This window comes from Sylvia atricapilla, chromosome Z (genome assembly GCF_009819655.1).
Source record: "Sylvia atricapilla isolate bSylAtr1 chromosome Z, bSylAtr1.pri, whole genome shotgun sequence".
Classification (NCBI taxonomy): domain Eukaryota; kingdom Metazoa; phylum Chordata; class Aves; order Passeriformes; family Sylviidae; genus Sylvia; species Sylvia atricapilla.
In genome coordinates this window covers 31,217,407-31,240,504 of record NC_089174.1, presented here as the reverse complement: position 1 = coordinate 31,240,504, position 23,098 = coordinate 31,217,407, and the positions used below count along the sequence as shown (strand labels likewise).

The window sequence follows — 23,098 nt, the reverse complement described above, 5'->3', positions numbered from 1 at the left end:
AGGAAGAAGATCTTTAAGATGCTGCTGCTTTGATCCCTGACAGACCAAGTGGTCTCCTGGTGTATAGGAGCCAGGGGATATATCTGAAGATAGACTATGAAAAAAGATTTTAATGTATGCTTGATTGTTAAAATTGCAATTATGTGCAATATCTTTGTTTGTGTTGTTTACCTGGAATTCTGAAATCTCTGAAGGACTGAATTTATTATGAAATATCCAGTGAAGAAATTCAAGGTTTAAGTGAGGAATCACTTCGTTCTTCAAGAGCAGAGTGTTAGTAAACTTCACTGGTTTGCTGTGTTTTAGTCCATCTCCCAGTTTTCCTAGCATGACTCTAAGCTGTGCAGCTGAGCAGCTGGGTGCCTCTCTTTTTGAGATTAGCTGTGGTGATGGAATGGGCTCCTCCTAGTCTTACCTCCACTTCAAGGGCTGCTCTTTGCTGGTCCATCTGAGTGCAAAACTCCTCAACCATTCTGCTGCAAGCAGAGTGAGTTGCAAGGCTGCTCTCTAGAGCACACCATTGTTTTGATTAAAATCCAGTTTTTCCTTTCTCAAAAAGTACCTTGTTGTATCTTAGTTTTTTTGTGGTGGTGGGGTTTTTTTGTTTGTTTGTTTGTTTTGAGCAAAATGCTGCAAAAGTAGATGAGTCCAGCAAGAAAAAAATCACAAGGGACTTTGAATCACTAAGAGCAGTGAAAAATGCTCATCCTTCCCCAAAAATCCATAGGTATTTTCATATAAGATCTCTTTCACTAGGTAAGGGAGTAAAAGCAAATAGAATACACCAAGAAGAATGTCTAAAGGTCAAAAATTTTGGTGAGCATTGTTTTGATTATCTTGTTTTTTGAAAATTATTAGTATTACAGTATATATATATACTGAAATCTGGCACCTTGAAGGATGGTTTTCCAGGAGAATAAAATTATTTCATCTAGTTAATGAAAATGTGTTCATTCTTCTTGGTTGTATTAAAAAGGCTTTTTTATAAAGCAAAGTTTCTTGGACCAAATTTAATCTGTCTGAGCCTGTTAAATATGTAACTACCAAAAATGTTTGTCTGCTTATATTTTAACAGCACTTTGGATGCTGTGGATTAATAGGACAGTATTATTTTGACTTTGGTGCAATAGTACATTTAATGGAGTGATTAATGGCTGAGGATGGAGTTGGAAAATTTATGTCTTTGGGAGGCCATGAAGCATGGTGGATATCAAAGTTCTTTTCATATTCCAGAGTTCTAGCTGGCTTTTTATATCCTTGAGGTTAATATCTCATTTTCCTCACCATTTCCTTGCATAAATAAGTCATACTACATTGATGACTGAAATTTACAATATACAGTACATGATAATGTAGTTGAAGCCCACAAGTAATTCTCCTCTTTAGGATGCTGAACCAGCAATTTTGATTAATCTGTTTTGTGACAAACTCTGAGATGGAAAGTATTAAAACATCATGCATTTTTTTCTGCTATAATAATTAATACAACAATTCTTTAAACATTATTTCAGATATCTTCTCCTGCTTGAAAACATCTCAGGATTTGCACCTTCACTACTCAGGTAAGCAGGAGGCAAAAGAATAAGAATGACAGCTGAGGAATTTAAGAAATTTAAAAGAACATTTGTTCTCCCTTTGTCATCCACTGTGATTTTCAGTTTGAGGACTTGCACAATTGCCCACTGCTAAGAAGGTTCTGGGTCAATTCATGTCTAGCACTTCAATGAAAAAATTATTGATTTCTTTTTCTGTTGATAATTGCTTCAATCTGGATATTTATGGCAAATCCAGAGCAGAATGTAGTAATTTTCAAAATATCAGTAGAAGTCATGTATACAGGTAGATTCCTGAAGGGGCAGAGGAGGCATTCGTTTGTTTATAGCTGTCAGTCCCCTCACACCTCCCAAACTGTCCTGTACTTTCTGGAATTCTTTTCTTCAGTTAATTGGTCCTGTACTGCTTAATCTGTGTCTGTATATTTATGAACTCCTGAAAATCTGGCAGTGAATAAATCCTTGATTGCTAATTGCCTGCAGTTCTGACTTTCTCTGAGCTGAGCGTGCAGAGTTTTTCCAGGAGGAGAAGAGAGCAGAAATTGCCAGTAGATGTCACCATTGCCCACAGGACTTGGTCTCCTTTACAGGCAGGGCTGGCATAAGCTAGAATTATTAGCAGCCTTCTTAAATTCAAAATCTACAGAGTTTTCACTGGGAATAACACCTCCTGGCTTGCAATTAGCTATACAGACGTAATTTCTCTGGCATGGTGGCTTGTTGCAGTTATTGATTTATTGCTTGTCAGGCATGCTATTTGAAATTACATTGGACTTTTTAGAGCAGATAGAAGTGACCTTATGTGTTGATGCGTCTTCAGAGGTTTTCAATGTAGATTTTCTTTCCTCAGAAAGATTAGGACAGAATTTAGCCAACTAGGTTCAAAAATCCTGCACTAGAATTCTGTACCATATACTGCTTTTGTGTTATTTTTGCTATCAGTTTGAGCAAGCAAATATAATCCTGCCTCTCTTCATACCCAAAAGAACTAGATCTTTGTCCCAAGTTTGGCAGCTGCTGCAAGTCAAGGTCACATGGCTTCTCAAAGTTCTAGAGTGACTGCTGGCAAAGTCTGACAGATGGCATAGATTTTAGCAGCTCCTCTATTCACATCCTTCTTCCTGCTATGCTCTGATTTCATGACCAATGTGCTCTTAGTGCAGCACCAAAAGATCTTGTTTTTCAGTCCATGTTCCAACACTGTTCAGACTTAGTAACCAACTCCTGTTGAATTTGGTGTATGTAAACAATCTTGGACTGGAGTAGGAAGTGCAGATCTTCTCAAATGAGGACCCCAGTTCATGGGGTGGATGTCTCATGGGTGCCCTGTGCTCTGCCCTTCTGGACTCAATAACCTCCAATTAAATTTTACTCAAGGAAGTCATCTTAAAAGAAGCATAGATGAGGTCCAAACTCCATAAGTTCCATAAGATCCAGAGATTGTTACCATGGCTTTTTTGCTATTCTGCAGAGAAACACAGCTTTGCTGTGGTTGAATGAAGTCCTGAGGTGACTTTATGACACTTTTATCCCCAGTTCCCTAAACCAGGATATCGACTCTCTGCTTTTGGTTCACTCTCTGTTTTGGATGATGGTTTAGCCTTCATCCATTGAATAGGGAAATTAGACAGTCAGAACTGTAGCATCCAAATAGCCTCCTAGTTCTAGGAGTGCCTTACTTTACACTTCTCTCCCTCTGCCTGATAATTCAGTCATTGTGAAGACAAATCCATAAATATTCGGTTGACTGTCTGAAGTTTTGAAACTGTTTACCTGAGATATAAACTGCAAGTTAGAGAGATATAATAATATTACTGATTTTTTTTTTTGCAAGAAGCCTGAACGAAGAAACAGTACTCTGTGCAGGGAAAGTTTGGATTTTCCTGTCATACTTTGCTAATTCTCCAAGTGCTTCTAACCCTGACAAGACAGACAAAGAAGGCAGTTGGGGTCAAGGCATCTCATCAGCATGGTGTGAATGTGTGTGTTGCTGCACTGGATGCAAGAGCAGCCCTTTGTGAAAGGAGAAGAATGGGAGATAGCAGAAGAAGTCCTTCTGGGCAGGGTGCAAAGGGCTTTCCCAGGGAGCAAGTTTCTTTGGAAGGAAGGAATTCATGAACAAGGTGAGATATGATGGGTCAGTATCCTGATTCTGGCCAGAAGGGGACATGGCTAGGACCTGGAGGTCACTCTTTACCAATTCACATGATTTTGAAGGTGATGGAGAAGGGGTCCCATCAGTGTTGGGGCAGTGGAGGTTCACTTGTTGCTGGCTTCTTTGTATTGGGTATTCACGTGGAAATTGCCTCTCTTGTACCCTCTGTTATTAATACTGCTGCTGTTACTTTCATTTTCCTATTTCATTTTCCTGTTTCCAGTAAATTGATCTTACCTAAACCTATAATCTTTAACTCTTGTGTCTTCAATCCTCTCCACTGTGCAACTGGGAGAAGAGGGAGGGTGAGGGGGGGAGTGAGTAAGCAGTGCATGGTCTGGAATGTTTCAGTGGAAACACTGAATTGGGGAACACCATTCCTAAACTGCAGCAATCTTGTTTGGTGTTCCATATGAAATATGAAGAGCTGAGATAACAACAACTCTGGTAAGAGTGAGTGGGAAACAGGTGTTTGTTGTATTAGGTATGCCAAATTGTTGTAATCAAACTGTGTGTTTCAGTATAGGTACTATGTGCCCACTGAGGTGCTCCTTTTCAGAGCAGTGAGAGAGATCAGGATTGCTTTGTTGCTGAACTGTGTGACATCAGCTTATAAAATGATAACCTCAAGAGCAGTGTGGGTCATTTTTGATGTGTATTCAGTGTTGGTCTTCTACCATTACCTCAGGTGCTGCCTTTGGGAAACCATGTCCTGGGCTGTATCAGGTACAGAATTTCCAGCTGGTTAAGGGACATGATTGTCCTGCTCTGCTCTGCACTTGTGTGGTCCTGCCTTGAGTACTGTGTGCAGTTTGGGCACCACAACATAAAACCGACATTAAGCTTTTACAGAGCATCCAAAAGAGGGCCATAAGGTCTGGGGTAGAGGAGCAGCTGATGTCAGGAGCAGCTGAGGCCTCTAATCTCTTCAGCCTAGAGCAGAGGAGACTGAGGAGAAACTTCACTACAGTCTTCAACATCCTCACAAAGCGAGGAGCAGACAATGATCTCTTCACTCTTGTGACCAGTGACAGGATTCAAGGAAATGGCATGAAGCTGAGTCAGAGGTTAGTCAAGTTTGGGATGGATCTCAGGAAAAGGTTTTTCACCTGGAGAGTGTTTGGTTACTGGAACAGGCTCCCCAGGGAAGTGGTCTGAGCACCAAACCTGCCAGAGTTCACAAAGCATTTGGGCACCATCTTAGGCGCACAGTGTGACTCTAAGGCACAGGCCCAGGAGTTGGACTTGATGATCATTATGGGTCTGCTTCCTGATGGATCCCTCAGCATATTCTGTGAGTCTGTTTTTCTGTTTTAATTGTATCTAGCCTGTGAGCAGAACAGGGAAAGATTATTTTCCCCAGCTTTTCAATCCTTTTTCCTCCTTGAGGCCTGTTACAATAGCTTCGGGGGATTTTTAATTCCCCTTTGATATTAAGGAAAGTATGCTTTTGTTGCTAAGTCTGCCAGGTCTCTTCAGTGCAGATTTACACCCTGATTAGAAAAAGGGATTCTTAGGAGGGTCTTTCAGAGGTCTACCCTGAGGGTGGATAGTCTTGATTGGCCTGTAACTGGGAGAAAATGGGCCAGCTTTTGAAGGATTATTCTACTCCAATGGCTTGGAAGTTCACCCCTGAAGGACTACAGGACTTTGTTAAAGTGGCAGAATATTCGGAAGAAAAATGCTGTGGCAGGTCCAGAGAAACACAAAGTTCTGCAATGTGCAGGGCCCTGCTTACTATTTATCAGACACTGCTCACAATACTTGATAGCACCCTCAGGGGGAAGAGCAAAGCAGAGCATCAGGCACTGGGGTCACTCAGACTGCAGTTGAACCACAGGAACAACCCACACTGGTACCAGTTGTTCCTATACAGAAAAAGAAATTCAAGCCAAAACCAGTTTACATACTGAAGAGGAAGCAGGGCCCTAAGAATGGGAAGCAGGACCAGAGAAAAATCACCCTCTAGGTGAGCTGCAAGGTATGTGAAAAATTTTCAGCCACCAGTTGAGAGAGTCTCTGCTGACCTGAGACCTGATGTTGGGATTTCACAGCCCAAGGTATGGAACTATATGGTAGCACAACCAAGCAACTGGGATCCCTATACGAGGATGGGGACATTGACAAAGTGACTGAGAATAGAACAGAAACTCTTAGAGGTGACTCCTGTCAAGTAAGAGGGAATTATGACTACCCAATTCCAACAATATGAAGATTGTATTTTTTTCCTCCTCACTGGCATGCACCTTGGCTGTGGAAAGGTCTCTCTGCAGGGTATCCCTGCCTTTGAGGGAGTCACCAGCTCTTTCCAGTTTTGCATCATCTGTGAACTTGCTTAGTATCTCATCCAGTAAGCTAAACAGGAAATTTTCCATGCCTTAGCAGTATGGACCAGAGTCTCTGCTATTGGGAGCAAGTACCACCCTGCTCAAGAGAGGGTATATGCCATGAGGGTGACATGGTATTATATTTTTTTCTGTGTTTGATCATGGAGAGAACATGAAGAAGTAGGATGGAAAACCCACCTTTGCCCTGGCAGCACAAGTGTATGGGTTGAGAGGAAGAACAGTCATCAAATGTGACTTCAGTTTCCAATGAGCAAGTTCTCAGACAGAATCGAAGGGCTGACATTATTTCCAATCCTCTAGAAAGCATCTCCAGTTCGTGTTTACAAGGAATAGCAATGAGAACCATGACCAGAATTAGAGAGGCCCTTCCTCCATCCGTTTGGACAATCAGATCTATTGGACTGTGTGGATCCAATGGCTTGGCACATCAAACCCACATGAATCTAAGTCTTTAGTTGACACAGCTGCACAGTGTACCCTGATGCCATCAAGATATGTAGGGGCATAATCCATCTCTATTTCTGAGGTGACAGGGAGCTGGGCAGCTGAATGTACTGGGAACTGAAGTGACCATGACTGGGAATGAATGGCAAACACACCCCATTGTGACTGGCCCAGAGGCCCCGTGAATCCTTGGCCTAGATTTCCTCAGGAGAGGGTATTTCAAAAACCCAAAAGGGCATCACTGGGCTTTTGGGAAACCTGTAGAGACAGATGAAACTAGGCAGCTGAAGGCCTTGCCTGATCTCTCAGAAGACCCCTCTGCTGTGATTAAAGGATAACAGCTACTTATTGAAAGACTGAAGAGTAACAGGTACTGATGGCTGCCACAGCAGTGCAGTGTCGACAATATCACACCAACCAGGACTCTGTGACCTCCATCCATGAGGTGATTCCTGAACTGGAGAGTCAGGTCAGCAGCACTTGCTCACTCCTTAATGGCACTATGTAGTCAGTGTGTAAGTCCAGTGGAGAGTGGAGACCGACAGTGGCCTATCATGGCCTGAAGGAAGTCACACCACCACTGAGTGCTGTAGTGCTGGACATGCTGGAGCTTCAGTATGAGCTGGAGTCCAGGGCAGCAGAGTAGTGCCACCATCAATATTGCAAATGTGCTTTTCTCTATTCCCTGAGCAGCAGGGTGCAGGCCACAGTTTGCTTTCACTTGGAGGGATGTCCAGTACACTTAGAACTGGTTGCCCCAGGGATGGAAATAGGATTTTTGTTGGACTGATCCAGACTGCCCTGGAAAAGGGAGAGGCTCTAGAACATTTGCAGTACATTAATGACTTGTGAGACAACATAGAAGAGGAAACTTTTCAGTAAGGGGAGAAGATAATCCAAATTGTCCTAAAGGCCAGTCCTGCCATAAAGCAAAGTGAGATTTAGAGACCTAAATTCAGTTTTCATAAGCAAAATGGCAGGATGGACATTGTCAGATTCCAACAGATATGGTCAGCAAAATAGCAGCTATGTCCCCACCAACCAGCAACAAGGATACACAGGCTGTCCTGCACACTCCGGATTTTTGGACAATGAATATTCCAGATTACAGTTAGGCTGTGAGTTCTTTCTATCTTGTGACTCAGAAGAAGAATGATTTTAAGTGGGATCCTGAACAACAACAAGCTTTTGAACAACTTAAACAGGAGATTATTTTGTAGCAATAGCCCCTGGGAGAGTTAAGACTTGACAAGATGTGAAAACTGTGCTCTACACTGCAGATGGGGAGAATGGTACTCCCTGGAGTCCCTGACAAAACGTACCCATGGAGACTTGAGGATCACCCCTGCAGTCTAGAGGCAGGAGTACAAAGGACCTGAGGCCTCCTACAGGCCAGCTGAAAAGGTGGCTTTTGAAGGGGTTTGAGCTACTTCCAAAGTGATGGGCACCAAAGCATAAGCTCCTCCTGGCACCCTGGCTGCCAGTGCTGGAAGGGAAAGTCCCTGCCACACATTGTGCCACTGATACTACATGGAGCAAGTGGATCACTCAGATCACACAACAAGCTTCAGCAGGAAATCCCAATCACCCAAGGGTCTTGGAAGTCATCACAAACTGGCTCAAAGGTGAAAATTTTGGAATATCATCACAAGAAGAGGAGGGAAATGTGACTTGTCCTGAGGAGGTCCTGCCATATAATCATCTACCAGAAAATGAGAAGTGGTACACTCTCTGACACTTCCTGTTGTATTGACACAGGAGATTGACCGTGTACTATCATGGGACACATCCAAGTCATCCAGCTGGCTTTAGATGTCACTGTATGACAGAAATGGCCAGTGCTCTACCTTTATATTGACTCGTGAATGGTAGCAAATGCTCTGTGGGGGTGGCTTGAGTGGTGGAAAAAGATAAATAGGCTGTGCAGAGGTAAACCCATCCAGGCTGCTGAAATGCAGACAGACATCACTGCCTGTGTAGGGAAGCTGGCTGTAAAAGCACATCATGTAGATCTACACACATGCAGGAGATGGGCTGCTGAGGAACATCACAGCAATGAGCAGGTCATTGAGCTGCCAGGATTAAAGTGTCTCCTGATTAAAGTGTGGCCTGGATAGGCAGCATATGGGTGAATTATTCCTTGTTCATTGGGCCCATGACACCTCAGGTTATCAGAGATGCAGCAATACAGATGGGCTTGTGATAGAGGAATGGACTTAACCATGGATACTATATAACTGTAGACACTATAACTGTGAAATATGCTAAAATGAAAAGAGAGTAAACCCTCTGTGGTATGGGGAATGTAAAAAACACTGGATGGCTGGAGATATACTCTGTTCCTCACCCCACTGATCCAGAATGCCATCCTGTGCCTCAAAAATCAAGGGCTGTAGCAACATGGCACCCCAGAAAGAGGTCAGTCACAAAACAGGACCCATTTCAAAAATACCTTCATGGAACCCTGGGTCATAGAGCAAGGTATTGAAGTGGGTGCCATGTTCCCTGTTGTGCACCTGCCTCTAGGAATGTTGAACAATAAAATGGGTTGCTAAAACCCACAGTGGTAGGACCTTCAAATATTGGGATTTACAATTAGCAAAAACCACATGGTTTCTTAACAACAGAGGCTCCACCACTCCAGCTCAGTCAAAACTCCCACATAATGTAGAAGGGGATAAAGCCCCTGTGGTGCATATGAGGAATATGTTCATGACTCACTGTCATGGACTCAATGAACTTGACAGATATCTTGGAGATATGTCCATTGATTATGGATATGATACCAGTGCTTATGTATGCATACATCTTTACCTATACCTGTGTATGTTATTAGAAGGTGTATGACTTTGGCATGAAGGACATGGTACAGAAGAAGGGTATATCTGACTTTTTTGGCAAGTGCTTGGAGTTCTGTGAAATCCTACAATTTGCCTCAGCTAGGGAAAAAGTGTAGGTGATATAGATTAGCTAATCTGTTTTGAATTATCTTGACAAAAATTTGGGCATTTTGGTTATGCCTAGTGCTTTCTTACTTTTAGCTAACCACGTGACAATAAAACTGAAGTGTTTTTTACAGTGCCAGTCTGCCACAACTCTTGAATTCTGACTAAAATAGTTTCATTATTTGTTCCCTAAGAGTATAGGAGGCTTCTTTCTCCAGTTCGCAGAGCATTGAATCAACCAAATGTACTTTGCCTGGGCTGAAAAAATGGAGTGCAGACCTAATTTCATGGCTTCTGGGTATCAAGAAGTAACTTACTAAACCAGCTTGCTTCCTGCATTTCTTTTGGGTAGTTTTGGGTTTGGTTTTGGTTGGATGGTTAGTTGGTTGGTTTTAAAAAAATCTGTTTCTCTGTCACCAGTTAGCTCTCTCCCATCTCTACTGAAAACTCTCTTTTAGAATGCACATGTCCAGAGTCTTGCAGGTGTTTACATCTGACCTGCCCCTAAAGGGACAAAGAGTACAGCTGAGGCCTGAGGCAGTCGTTGAGTTTGGGCTGTTGAAGGAGGTTTGATTTCTTAAAAGAGGAAAAGTGAAGAATTTATCTCCATTTCCTAAGGTTTATTAACTTCTGAAAAGTGTAAAGGAGAACTGGACTGTCAGTTGTCACTGTGAATTACCCTGAAGTTAATCCTGCAGAAGACACTGAAGCCTGTTGAAGCCTGTGTGAGAGCAGTGATGGAATTTGGAGTCTGGGTTATTATTCCAGATGCAAACCTTTAATGCTAACTGAGTTTCTGGTATCTTTCTGTCCTGTTTCTGGCTAGGACAGGGTTTTTCTCTACTGCCTCGGGTGATTTCCAAGGCTTGGGGGGAAGGGAAGCTCTTCTGGGGAGGGCGGATCCCTTCTGGGTCCAGGTAGTGTGCTCTTGTCTATTGTCAGGGGCTTCCTCTGTGAATCATTCATTTCTTGTGTCCCTTGTCATCAGTTTGTTGCTACTGTTTGTTTCCTTATCTCGTTGCTGTTTCCAGCAAACTGTTCTTATCTTAACCCATGATCTCTATCTTTTGTGGCTTCAGTTCTCCTCTCCAGCCCCAACAGGGGGAAGGACAGAGGGAGGAGGAGTGAGCAAACCATGCATGGTTTGACATGTTTCAGTGGGAACATTAAATTGGGGAATATAATTCCTGAATCACAACAGTGTGCAAAGGAGAGTTGCTGTCTGGGTAAAACCAATGGTGATCAGATGTGACACAGTATCACACTGCTGCCTCCTTCTTGGCTTTGTACACTACAGTAAAGTGCAACCAAGTGTTTTTGAAACTGAGCCAGCTTGTTTATTCAATCCAGCAGTGAAATATATATTCTTTGCAGCTGTTGAAAGAAACAACTTAATGAGACTTGCTCAGACCATACCATTTACACCAGTCCAGCTCTTTGGTGAGTACCAACTTCTTGCTTATATGTTTTGCTCTATAAATAGTTGCTGCCCTATCTTTTAAAAACTGTGTTTGAGAAATTTCCATGGATTTATTTCAAAAATCTTATTTTCTGAAAGAGATAAAACAAGATAGAATTGTGATAGTGCAGTAGTTTAGGGACTTTTGGAGGTCCCTTTTCCAACTTCTTCCATGGTCAATTCAGATCAGATTGCTGAGGCACTGTCAAATTGCATTTTGATTATGTCTGTAAATGGAGATTCCTCATTTTCTTTGGACAATCTCTTCCAGTGTTCGATTGGAACACTGTATTTATTGTATTAAAACCATATGTATTTATTGTGGTTTCCTTTGCTGTAGCTTGTAGATACTTGTTAGTATTCATGTGATTCTTCTCAGCCTCAGAGATGAGTCCATCTTTTATGTATCCATCCTTAGGATAGCTGAAGACAGACAGAAATTTCCCCTTAAACTTGATAACTTCATTCTTTCTGCTTCTCTTTCACACACTCAGACACAAACACAGACACATGTAAATCTATGTATAGGATAAACCATCAAGAAGAAAACCAGGGAGTGATTTAAAGAGCACTATTTATCTGGCACAGAAAACTTCTGGTGTCTTTAGTCTCAAGAAAAAAAAATCTTTGCTCTAACTGAAGAGTGCTAGAGCATAATCCATAAATTTTTGGGAGGAGTTCTGAAAGTAGTGTCCAGTATTGGCTTACAGCAGCAGAAACTTTCTTCTAGACTCTTGATATCTAGATGCTGCCTTCCCAATGGGTAGAATATTTTGTCTCACAGCAACTAATTGCTGGTACTTGCAGCATCATAGGATTTCTTGTGACCTGATTGCTGTTTATAATTAGTATAGCTTTGGCTAAACTGTCAAAAGAAAAAAAAATTAAGATTTAATGTAAGATTATAAAATGTGTCTAGTTATACTATCTTTATTCAAGTGTCTGTCTTTTATGCAAGGTACTGACTTTTCCAGTTGCCTTATTTTAAGTTAAAATGTGCTTAAATTGCTGGATTCAACAGCATCTGTGCTTGTGCTAAATGGTAAAAGGCAAGCTTAAGAGTGGGGGGAAATCTACAACTCTGAATCCAGTCTGTGATTGCTTGTGATGGTCTTTGCATTTTTGGCAATATAATTACCTTAGTAATCACACTTGCCAGCAAAACCCTGTTTCTTACTAATGAATGTTAAAAATAATGTGAGTTGTAGGAAGGAAAGCCAGAATTATAAAAATCAGTCCACTTTGCTGTTAATTTACAACTGGTGGCAACAGAAGACCGTTTTTGATTCTGCTGCAAGAGAGAAGGGTCACTACAACTCTCCAGGGGGAAGGAGAGCAATTGAGTTAAAGCTCACTAGGTTCTACTTGCACAAAATATGTTACTAGCAGGAGCAGAGCATCTTAGACAGTTCATCATTGCAAATAACATTGGAATTTCTAAAAAAAAAAATTCAAAACATTAGTTCAAAATGCCAAAACTGTAAGCTTCCTGATAATTTACTTCATCTTGTTCTTCTGGAATTGTCCTTTTCCATCTAATTTCCCTGGCTCATCACATCATAGCCAAATCACCACTTTTGAAACAACTCAGCTCTCTGTCTGGAGCAAAATGTGACACTCTTGACTACAGCCAATATTGTATCAACTGCAAAATTAAATCCCTTTAATCTTTAATACTCAATAACTATTACAACTGTTTGCCTTGTTGTCATGATTTTCCCCCTAGATTTATTTTTAACTATTATTTTAAACTATTATTTTAACTGTTTTTAGACTAAGATGTGAATTCAGATGTTCTGCTCCTGCAAGATTGTTTGGGTGTTGGTTGTTTTTTGGGATTCCCTTTGTGAAACAAAAAGTTAAAAGAAAAATATAGGGAGTATTCCACAGATTATGATTAACTTAACTTTTACTAAAAATTCCCCTTCCACATAAGTGCATAAAGAGAGGTAATTGCACACAGGACATTTGGAGCTCATACACTGGAGATAAAAATGGTGACCCTTTAAAAATGCATTATTTTAAATTATTTTTATATTAAGTTATAACTGTATATATAACATTTTATGTACTAAAGCATCAGTGAGCTTTTTTTGTTTGGAAGAATCCAGAAGGTCTTGAATCTATCTTTGTTTAGAGGCTTAATATAAGCTCTTAGAAGATAATATCTTAATAGAAGATAATAGAGCCCCTATTATCATAGCAGAAGCATTAATGTACTAAATAGTGTAAGTAGGCTGGGGGAGTTTTCAGACAGATGAACAGTTATGATAAAAAGGCTTGTTTTAAAAAAAAAGTGTGGCTTAGAAGGGTGTGTAAAGAGGTATGTTACTTAAAGACCCCAAATGAAAATGTTTTCTCCCATTTCTGCAAATGACTTTTGCTAACAAAAGTTTTTGTTTAAGCTGGAGAGGAAGTGACAGTCTATCAGCTAGAGGAAAGTTCACCTATGAATCTTGATAAGAGCATGTCTTCCTGGTCCCAGTGTGGAACAACTGCAATGATCCAAGTCCTGTCACGGGAGGAGATGGATGGGGGTCTGCGGAGGGCCATGAAGGTCATCTGTACTTGGTCTGAGAGCGATGCATTGAAATTGGGACAAGTGTTTATTGTGAAGTCTTTCCTGCCAGAGGTGGTTCAAACTTGGCAAAAGATATTTCACCATGGCACAGTGTTACATCTCTGCCTGAGGGTGAGTTCAGGCCTGAAGGAACACTGACTGGCCTAGCCTGATGTTACACTGCTTATTTGTTAAAGTCTTCAACGAGGTTGACATGAGTATTGAAGTTATCTTCAATACGGAGAGAAATATATTTTGAGGAAGATGTATCTCCCATTTGTAAAAAATAGAAAATCAGTGTGTGTGTGTGTGTGTGTGTGTGTGTGTGTGTGTGTTTGTTTAGTTTTTCTGATGAATTCATGACAGCTTTCTTCATGAGAATGAAGTGGTGTTTATAACATTATCTTTTTTGCAGGAGATTCAACAGCAAAGGGTTGCCCAGAAGTTAATCTATACCTTTAACCAAGTGAAGCCTTATACTATTCCCTATACTCCAAGGTAAATTCAAAGTCTTTAAGTACTAAGTGAAGGAGGTTTCTCTTTTCAGCCTCCTTTTCCATTGTGGGTTGCAATGATAATGCAGTGGTAATGATAATGTCTAAGGATAGCTAATGAACTTTAAAGAGGAAAGGTAGGCAGCTTTGAAGTTTGTCTTTTTAGCTACCTGTAGCAGCAAGATAAACATTCTGTTCCTTAGACTTATGCAAGAATTGCCTTTTAAATTATTACCTTAATATTAATTATAATAATTATTAATATAATAAAACAATTTGATGTGACTCATTTATAGTGGGCTAGGGTAAATCAGATTATGTTCTTTGGTTCATAAACTACACTTTTTGATAGGTATTTATTTTGAGAGTTGTCAGACCAAGAAAGCCTTTGTTCTCTCTACTGCTTGGTACACACTGTTATTGAAAATGCTCCAGCCAAAGAGGACACATCCTCCTTTTTGGTGTACTTGCTCTGTATCTTGCTGGTTGTTGACTGTGAGGATGCCTATTGCCCTGCCAGCTGCTGACAGGCAGTATTTATGTCTACAGGTTCCTGGAAGTTTTCCTCATCTACTGCCATTCAGCCAACCAGTGGCTGACCATTGAGAAGTACATGACGGGTGAATTTCGGAAATACAACAACAACAACGGGGATGAGATCACTCCCATCAGCTTGCTGGAGGAGCTGATGCTGGCCTTCTCCCACTGGACCTACATCTACACCCGTGGGGAGCTCCTTGTCCTTGACTTGCAAGGTGATTGCTAGCATAGGATTGCTATTTGAAACCAGATGAAAAGTAATCATCTCAAAAGAGAATTCAGTACTGAGGAATGGGCCAAATTTCTCACTTAGATGAGAAAAAGCAAAGCTCAAAAAACCTTTGGATGCCTGTTGTGTGATACTGATAAATGAGAATTCACAGGAACAGTCTAGGTTAATGTGGCTGTAATGGGAAAATAATATTGCTTCAAATGCCTCCAGGCTGAAAGACCAAAAGAGCAGTTAGATAAACTGCAGGGACATTTCATCCAGCTCCAAATGAGCCACTCTTCACAGTTAAGGTATTTTTATTTTTCATAAGATATATAAATAATATAGAGATTCAAAAGTACTCATGTATATATGCACACTTAATGTGTATGTAAATCTGTCAAAAATGTTGTGAACTATGTGCATCTTTTATTGTTTGTATTAATAAAATTGCATGCAGTTTAAATAGGCTATAAGCCTGAATGCTATTCAGAAAGTCTAGTGACTCCTTTAAAGAGCATGTGATCATTTTACTGTACATATGTAAGTGGGAAGATGGCATATTTTGAGGAGATAAAACAGTTGACAATGTTCAGATGAACATCACCCATCAAATGGTATAAACATTACCGCTTTTCATTTCTGTCAAGGGAAAAGTCTATGGGTAGCCAGAGACTTAGCATATTTATATTTTACAGCATCCAGAAGCTGTAAGTTGCAAAAAGACATACTTATTATACAAAATAAGCCTATACTTCCATCCTTGCCTTGATTTGTTTTAGCTGTACATTAAAAAAAAGATACAGAAAGAATGAGTGTGCCTTTGTCATAGCCTATGAGAATTTGTATGAAATTTGCTCAGGTTTATTACATTATTCTCACAATTCCAGAACAAATATGTTGTCTCAAAAATGGAGAATATAAACACCTTTGTAAATCTCAGTTTTCATCTTAAACAAACAGAGATCAGCTCTAGTTTTGGCCTTGTGCTTAATTCTGTATTCTGGAACTGAGGAAAAATGCAAGGGCTGCTCTCCTTGAAGTTCAGTTGGGATGAATCTAGATGGCAATTTACTATCTAATACCAGCACTATCTGCACAGGCACACAAGTATATGCATATATATACACATTTTTGTCTAATTTACATCAGCTGAAATGGCCCACATTGCAACCTGGGGGTATTTCAGTCACATTATGCTGTCTCCAGAATCTTTATTTTTGTTGCAGAACATAAATGTTGAAATAGAATTGCATATCACATGGTCATATGACCATAGATTTTTCATTAGTGTAAAAGCACAGCAATTTTGTTAGATTTAAGAAAAGGTGGTTTTCATAAAGGTATATACTTTAATCAGTTTGGTGAAAACTGCAACATAGGTATCAGCATTCAGGTATCATAATGTAATTATTTCTTTAATATTCTTCCTTGGCCACCCAAACAGAGAAAAGGATAACAGATACAAATATTCGCACATTATAAAGTTGTGGCTTCTTGTGTTTGTTACCTTGAAAAGAATGTGTGTCTGAAAGTAGCTCTAGTGATACTGGTAAGATTCATATCTGATTAGTACCTTTACTCCAAGTAAAATAACAATATTTTAGTTGGTCACATTGTAGTTAGTTGTGCTTCATTACAGTATTATATTTGCATACGCTTTCCATCTACATATAAATTAATGTCAAAACAGCTGAAGTCAGAACTGTAATAAGAACTATATTGCCAGTACTTTACAGATTTTTATACTCATAGCATTTTTATTCTAGCTCATAACCACTTTAACTTTATGATGTACCAAGAAAATGGTTAAGTCCATCTTTTGTTAAGTGCTGGATTATGAAATCCTCCTTTGTAACACACACACTGTTTATTTGTTGTAGGTGTTGGGGAAAACCTTACAGATCCATCTGTGATTAAACCTGAAGACAAAAAGTAGGTTTCCTTCTACCAAAATTATCATTCATTTCAGACATTCTTCCAACAGTCTGTATATTTAGGATGATTTTCTATATTTTGTGGGGGAGATTTAATTTTTTTTCTCATGGTATTTGGATTAAATGAGAGTATGATACCAATGGATGATACCTACGTCTTCTCCTGTGCTTTGGAGGACTCTAAGTGTCCCAGCTCTCAATACGGGGTAAGAGGTGTATGAAAGGTGTGAGGGTCAGCATTGCTGAGCTGGGAGCAATCTCTTCACAGAGTTGTACAAAGGATGTGAATGTGGCAGTCCAGTTTCTCCTGATTTTTTCATGGAGTAAATGGGCCACAATAGCTTAAGAGGATAAAGAGAGGGCCCCTGGCTCTCTAACCTATTTAATAGGTTTGAGGGCTGCATTTAAGCATGCAGCACAATTTCAGAGTCGTGATATGAAGATGGTAAATCATGAGTGGAAATTTACAAAAACTGAATAGACTAGACATGCAGAAAAAACACTCTGTCTTTGTGAATCAAACCTCAGAATCAGAACCATGACTCTTTTCCTATTCTGTGACCTTGCCCTTCAGTGGTATTTCCTGCAGTAAAGCAGAAGCAGTGGTGTTGATGGCTGCTCTCCTACTCTTCCTAAACCCACACACCTCTCCAGATCTGCCCTAATATCCCTGCCCCTCTGCTATCTGGTGTGTTCATCTTGTTCATAAGGTCATGCCATTTGATTGCAGGGAAGTCTGGTGTTCGGAAGGTAGGAAGATGCAAATGGAAATAGTCTAATGTAATAAAAAGGGAAATTTACTATAGAAATATCAGATGACTTGCCTACAACTTGGAAATACAAGTTCTTAGTTCTGGGACTATCATTAATATTTCAAAAAGATAAGTAAAAAATTACTGCCTTGATGTTTAATTATGACAGTAATAAATATTAATAACTATTATTAATAAATATTATAAATATTTCTAATATGTAAATAGTTATAATAAATATGTAAATATTTATAATATTACCGTAATAAATATTATATGTACTGTACATATAATATTTATTTAGGAAACAACAAAGATATGAGAACAAAGATAATGCTGAGCATTTCCCAGTGACAAAGTCTTTGCCCGAAGTAGTCCATAGGTCCATGACAGAGGCACATAGGTAGCTCAAGTGAGAGATGCAGTCAATCATGTACTTGTTCTCTAGAGTTTAGCAAATACTTTTAAGGTATTAAGATGTATGAAATTCTGGTTTGCTGCTGTTCAAGTGGATTTTTTATATCAGTGGTCACATAAACTTCTGTAAGCAGTAGAGGTGCTGACAGAAGTAGTTCACAAGGAAAGTCAGCTTATCCTCTAAAATAAGAATAATATTTATCTGCATTATTACCATGAAGTTTATTTTTATTAATGTTCTTATCTACTGTTTTTGCTCTTAAATAATTTTGTTTAATTGATTAGTAAAATTTGATCATACAGATCTTATTTTCAGAATTTTTTTGTTTATCATTGGCAAAATAGTTAGCCCTAGTTAGAGAGCAAGTGTTGATTAATTAATCAAATCCAACTCAATTTTCTTGTATTCAGGGAAATCTTCAGGACTGCAACTAGTGAAACAGTGTTGCTTGATTTAGAGTTCCAAAGGAACAAGGCAGTGAAACTCTGTCTTTTCTGTAAGCAGATACCAAATTCTAAGAAAACTTTCTAAAAGAGTGATAAGAGCTATAGTGTAAAAGCACTGTCTTTGCTCTAACCTTCATTTGCTCACAGAAGAAACATTCTGACAGAGACAAGATGTACTTTGAATTTTCTTTTGTAGGCAAGATACTTAGATAAAATCAAAACCTGTCTCAAAAGATACTTTGAGATCATGTTGTCTTGGAAACCTAGGATAAAGTAGATGGCACCTGACTGATGGAGCTGATTGAAATTTTAGCTTTACTATAGTTAAATTATTTATGTTTTGCTATTTTAACTCCATCATTTTACTGGCTCATGTCATTATCCTGTCATGTGTCATGTAATTCTTTTATTTCATGCATCCCACATTGTGTTTTGGAAAGGACTTTGAAGTGGCAAAGTGTGACCTCCGGGTCTGTGATAATGCTTTATGTCTTGTTTTTATAACCAGATCAAGACAAATATAATAGATCTGTTTGGAGAGTATGCCTAATGCTGTGGCATCTCAGACAGATCCTGAGCTGATGCAAATCAGTGTTAAGATCTATGCACACGCACTGCATAGAATGTATGAAGTGATTAAATGGTACAGGTATTACATTCACAAGAAGATTTCCTTTAAAACAGATGTAATTGAGGCACAGCAGCAGGATTTTTGTCCTGCCCAAACATTGAGAAGAATTGCCTCGAAAGCAATACTGTGGGTGTTTTTTGTAACCTGTACTGCTTGGCAAAGTCACAAGTTAATTAGGGTAAAGTTTTCAGGGATATTGGGTCCAGATTCAGAGATGGGGAAAACAGTATTCTGAGTTTCAGACTGAAAAGAACTGATACATTCACATAGCATCAATTTCCAATAGTTTTGATATTATCACAAAGAATTTTCCATTTTTTGTTTTTTTAATTGAAATGTTTCTTTCTGATGCTGCCTGCTGACAATACACAAGAAAAATACTCTACAATCTTCTCCTTCAATCTTTTTTTCATGTTAAACTACCTCCTAATCTTTATATGGTTTCTAGGCTGATGATAATTTTCTATTTATCACCAGATTCCTTGAAAGAGTTTTCCAAATTTAAATGCAGTATTCCTCTTGAACCATTGCCAGTACTGGGTAGAGAGGAAATGCTACTTCATATGTATTACAGAGTGTATACCTTTTTTATCTCAAAACAGGATGAGAAAATGTTCTGTCTCACTTGCTCCCCCTCGCACATAGGAGTGGTTAGATTAGAGGAAGTATCAGAGTGGTTGTGGAGCCTTGAAATTAAGTCTTCCTAATTTCCTATACCTACTCAAGCACCTACTTGGGTGCATTCTATTTCCATGGCATTTCATTGGATTCCAGCAAAGAATAAAAATGGCTATATGGCATCATGTTATTTAAAGTGTATATATGGCCCTTGATTGATACTTCCCTTCTTCCCTTGTTTGATGTATTAATTTGCATTGAAAGATGATTAGTTGAATCCTTCACAGGATCCAGGAGACACATAGTCTCCAGGGTCTGCAAGAAATTAAAAGGATACTAAATTTTGTATAGTAGTTTTGGCTAATCATTGCTGTTGTCTTGTATGAAAGGGAAGAGTTTCATTTTTGAGGACTGCTTTCCTTAGAGAGAACATAATTTAGTTAATGTGAATTACAGATAGATTTGAGAGAATTAAAATATTTTTAAAATATTGTCTATAGTTTCTCAGAACTGTAATTGATTTCAGATTTTAAAATGTGCTGCTTCCAACTCTGCATATCATTAAAATAAAATACTAGCATTTGTAAAGTTTCTCTGGAAGTATTTCTTGTGTGCTCTGTTCCATAGTGTCTAGACTGCCAAATTCTTGAGAGTAAAGGAGCAGCTATACTAAAATTAATTAACACCAAGGTTTCAGACTACCTTAAGGATCTGTTGTAATTAGGTGGTACTTCTAATATGTGTGTGGACATAGGTGGTTTTTGTTTGTAATTGCAACAGTTGCTTTCAGAGTATGCAATATATTTCCACAAATGGAACCCCTAGTAGCATTGATGAATTGGTCATAGAACAGATGCATGGAAATGAGTACAGGATGAAGACAATAAATTTAAAAAACTTGCTTGTCAGCAGCATACTGTGGGTTTTGGGGTTTTAGGTTTTTTTCCATTTTTCTATGCTGCATATTTTTGTGACTAGGGTTTGCTAGACTTTGCCTTTCTGGTTTTAACTGAAGAGAAAATAAGTACTTGTTAGCTCTGTTTAGTTCTCACATGCCCGCATTGTAACTGGAACCAACCAACTTGCTTGGCGGGAATGAGTGGTGGCTGCAGCAGAATCACACAGATTGTGGCAAGTGTCATCAAAATGTCACTGTCCCCAGATTTCCTTTAAGCATTTTAGTAGGGGCTGATGGGTCTGTCCTGTCTGCCTTTAGAGAAAAAGAAAAGTAGTGTGGGATATAGGTAGGCTAATACTGTACTGAAACTGAGAGTTTTCTCATCTCATATCTAAGAAACTTATAATGTGTATTAAACTTTGATTGTCTTGATAAAAAATGTTCATGATTAAAAAAGTTTAAAAATGGCACCATCTCCTTGGTCTATAATTGTTTCATTTTAGATTCTTTAATTTTTAAAGAATATTTCTTTTAGGTCTGGAAAGATGGTATTTGGACCAGCAAATCTAGGAGAAGATGCAATAAGAAACTTCATTGCAAAGCATCGTTGTAATTCTTGCTGCAGAAAGCTGAAACTTCCCGGTACGCAAAGCAAAGATTAATTTTTAATCTATATATAACTTTTTAAGTGCAACAAAGTAAAGGCCTCAATGTGCTATAACGACAAGAATGAACTTCTACTGAGCTGAAAGACTCTGGTAGGCATAGTCTTCCTGTGCAACCCAGATATGAGAATACTGCTCTTTTGCCTAGCATCCGTGTAGGAGTGGGAGTTCATCAACCTGGTGTTGGCATTCAGCATAAAAGCTTCTTCCCATTGAAGTGCTTCCCTTTCTTTGCTAAATGGGAGCCCATTTTTCCAGGGTCATCATTACAGAGAACATCTATAATCACTTTTAGAATAAGAAAGAGTAACAATAGAAAATTTGCAATGCTGGGGAAAACCTCACTGGAAATTTTCTGGCCCTGCTGCAGCCCCGACTTCTGCTTAGTTGGATTGCCTGTTGTTCACCTTATATTTGGTAGAATGTGCTTCTGTTTGATGTGTAGCAGATTTTAAAGACTGAAAGCCAAAATAGACTACTTTCTGGATATTTTTTTTTTTTTCTGTAGAGAAAGCTCCTTCCCTTCATTGCCTACATAGAGTAATAATTGCTGTTTGATTCTGAAGCAGAAATAATTCTGATACCAATAACAGTGTTATTGGTTTGATTATTTTTGTTTGTGGCAGCTGGAGATAGTAGAGGGGAAAATCAGCTGAACAAATACAGTGAGGGAAGATTCATTCACATGGGCTTACACCATTGAGTTCTCCAGGGCTCTCAATACCCTGGTTCTTATTTGCCTTGCTCCAGATTTTCTTCCTCCTGAAAACATCAAACAAACTGCCATCAGGTATTGGGTTAAACACTGCTTGAGATTTTTGTGCTTTTCAGACATTTACTTGGCTGCATTACTGAATTTGTTTTCTTGCCATAGATTTGAGAAGTGGCTACACACTGGAAACTGCTGGTCCAGCCTTCGGAATAGAAATGGAAACAAGCACCAAAGAAGCTGATGATGCAGATGAGCCTTCTGTATATGACACACGCCTGTGAAGCAGAGAGCCCATGTGTTTGTATTCTTCAACCTATCACTGCCGAGGGTTTGTCCAAAATCACAAAATACGGGTGATTGAGTGGAACATCTGTCTGTCCTGGCTAGACCCTATACACAAGGAATGAGAAAAACATCTTTATTTACTGCCCTCCTATGCTCTTGTGCTGGCCTTTCTTGTACAGATTAATGAATTGCCAGGAGCAGGTCACCCCTTACCTGGATGAACAGTTCCATTAGTGCCTTTTTGTTTTTTAATAATGTATAGTTCAAAATTGCACTTTCTTAGGAAAATGATTGTGACAAGTTTATTTCCAAAGGATAGTAATTTTTGTTTCCCTTTCTACTCTTTAGTAAATAAATGAAATTATATTAATGCAAATCATTAATTTTCAGTCAGAGCCTGCTCAGCCCAGTGATCACTTTTCTTGAGTATAAAAGGCTCTCCTGGAAATTGCAGAAATGCTACTTTCTCTTTATTATTGATTTTGATGCAGACACAAACCAAGAATATATGAGTAATGAAATTTCGGTTTAAACAGTAGTCAGGACAGACTGAAAAACATTGTAGGATCTTTGTCTTCAATTCTTTTTGCATACCAAGAAAAAGTTGCACGATAAAGTGGCAGATTATTGGACCCACAAGCATCAATTTTACCTCATTTTAAGGTAATTAAGTTGAATATTCTGTGATCTTTAATACAAACACCTTGAATGTAATTTGACTTTTAGGACTTGCCTGTCTCTTTAGATCTCCACAGACTGAGGGTGAATTTTAGTCCATAGGCCTGTAAGGTAGTAATTCTGCCTCTTATGGTTATCATTTTAAAATCTGACTTTAGGGAGATATGTGTTTATATGAATACATATATACTCTAAAGAAAGATCCTTCTCTCAAGGATCTCTAACTATTTGCATGCCTTTAAAATCAGTTAAGTTGAATAATGTATAAATATGACTTTAAAGTCAAAGAAAACATAACTCCTGCACTCATAGTGTTGCTTTCCTCTAATGTTGACATAAATTCAGAACA

General features: G+C 39.0%; 1 protein-coding gene across 1 annotated transcript; it reads left to right on the top strand.

Annotated features, from left to right (window-relative positions):
* The first annotated feature begins 328 nt into the window (after positions 1 to 328).
* On the top strand, positions 329 to 22,067 carry LOC136374251 (transient receptor potential cation channel subfamily M member 6-like). Its single transcript, XM_066339555.1, has 9 exons — positions 329 to 386; positions 1,512 to 1,562; positions 10,820 to 10,885; positions 13,310 to 13,596; positions 13,880 to 13,962; positions 14,508 to 14,713; positions 16,593 to 16,644; positions 20,945 to 21,051; positions 21,949 to 22,067. The coding sequence occupies exons 1-9, from the start codon at positions 329 to 331 to the stop codon at positions 22,065 to 22,067; spliced, it is 1,029 nt and encodes a 342-aa protein (XP_066195652.1).
* Positions 22,068 to 23,098: the final 1,031 nt, after the last annotated feature.

Excerpts from the sequence above, each read along its gene's own strand:
- LOC136374251 (XM_066339555.1), top strand. The coding sequence starts at position 329 with ATGACTCTAAGCTGTGCAGCTGAGCAGCTGGGTGCCTCTCTTTTTGAG. Across the intron at positions 10,886-13,309 it reads TACACCAGTCCAGCTCTTTG|CTGGAGAGGAAGTGACAGTC; the intron begins GTGAGTACCAAC and ends TTTTTGTTTAAG. Across the intron at positions 21,052-21,948 it reads CAGAAAGCTGAAACTTCCCG|ATTTGAGAAGTGGCTACACA; the intron begins GTACGCAAAGCA and ends TTCTTGCCATAG.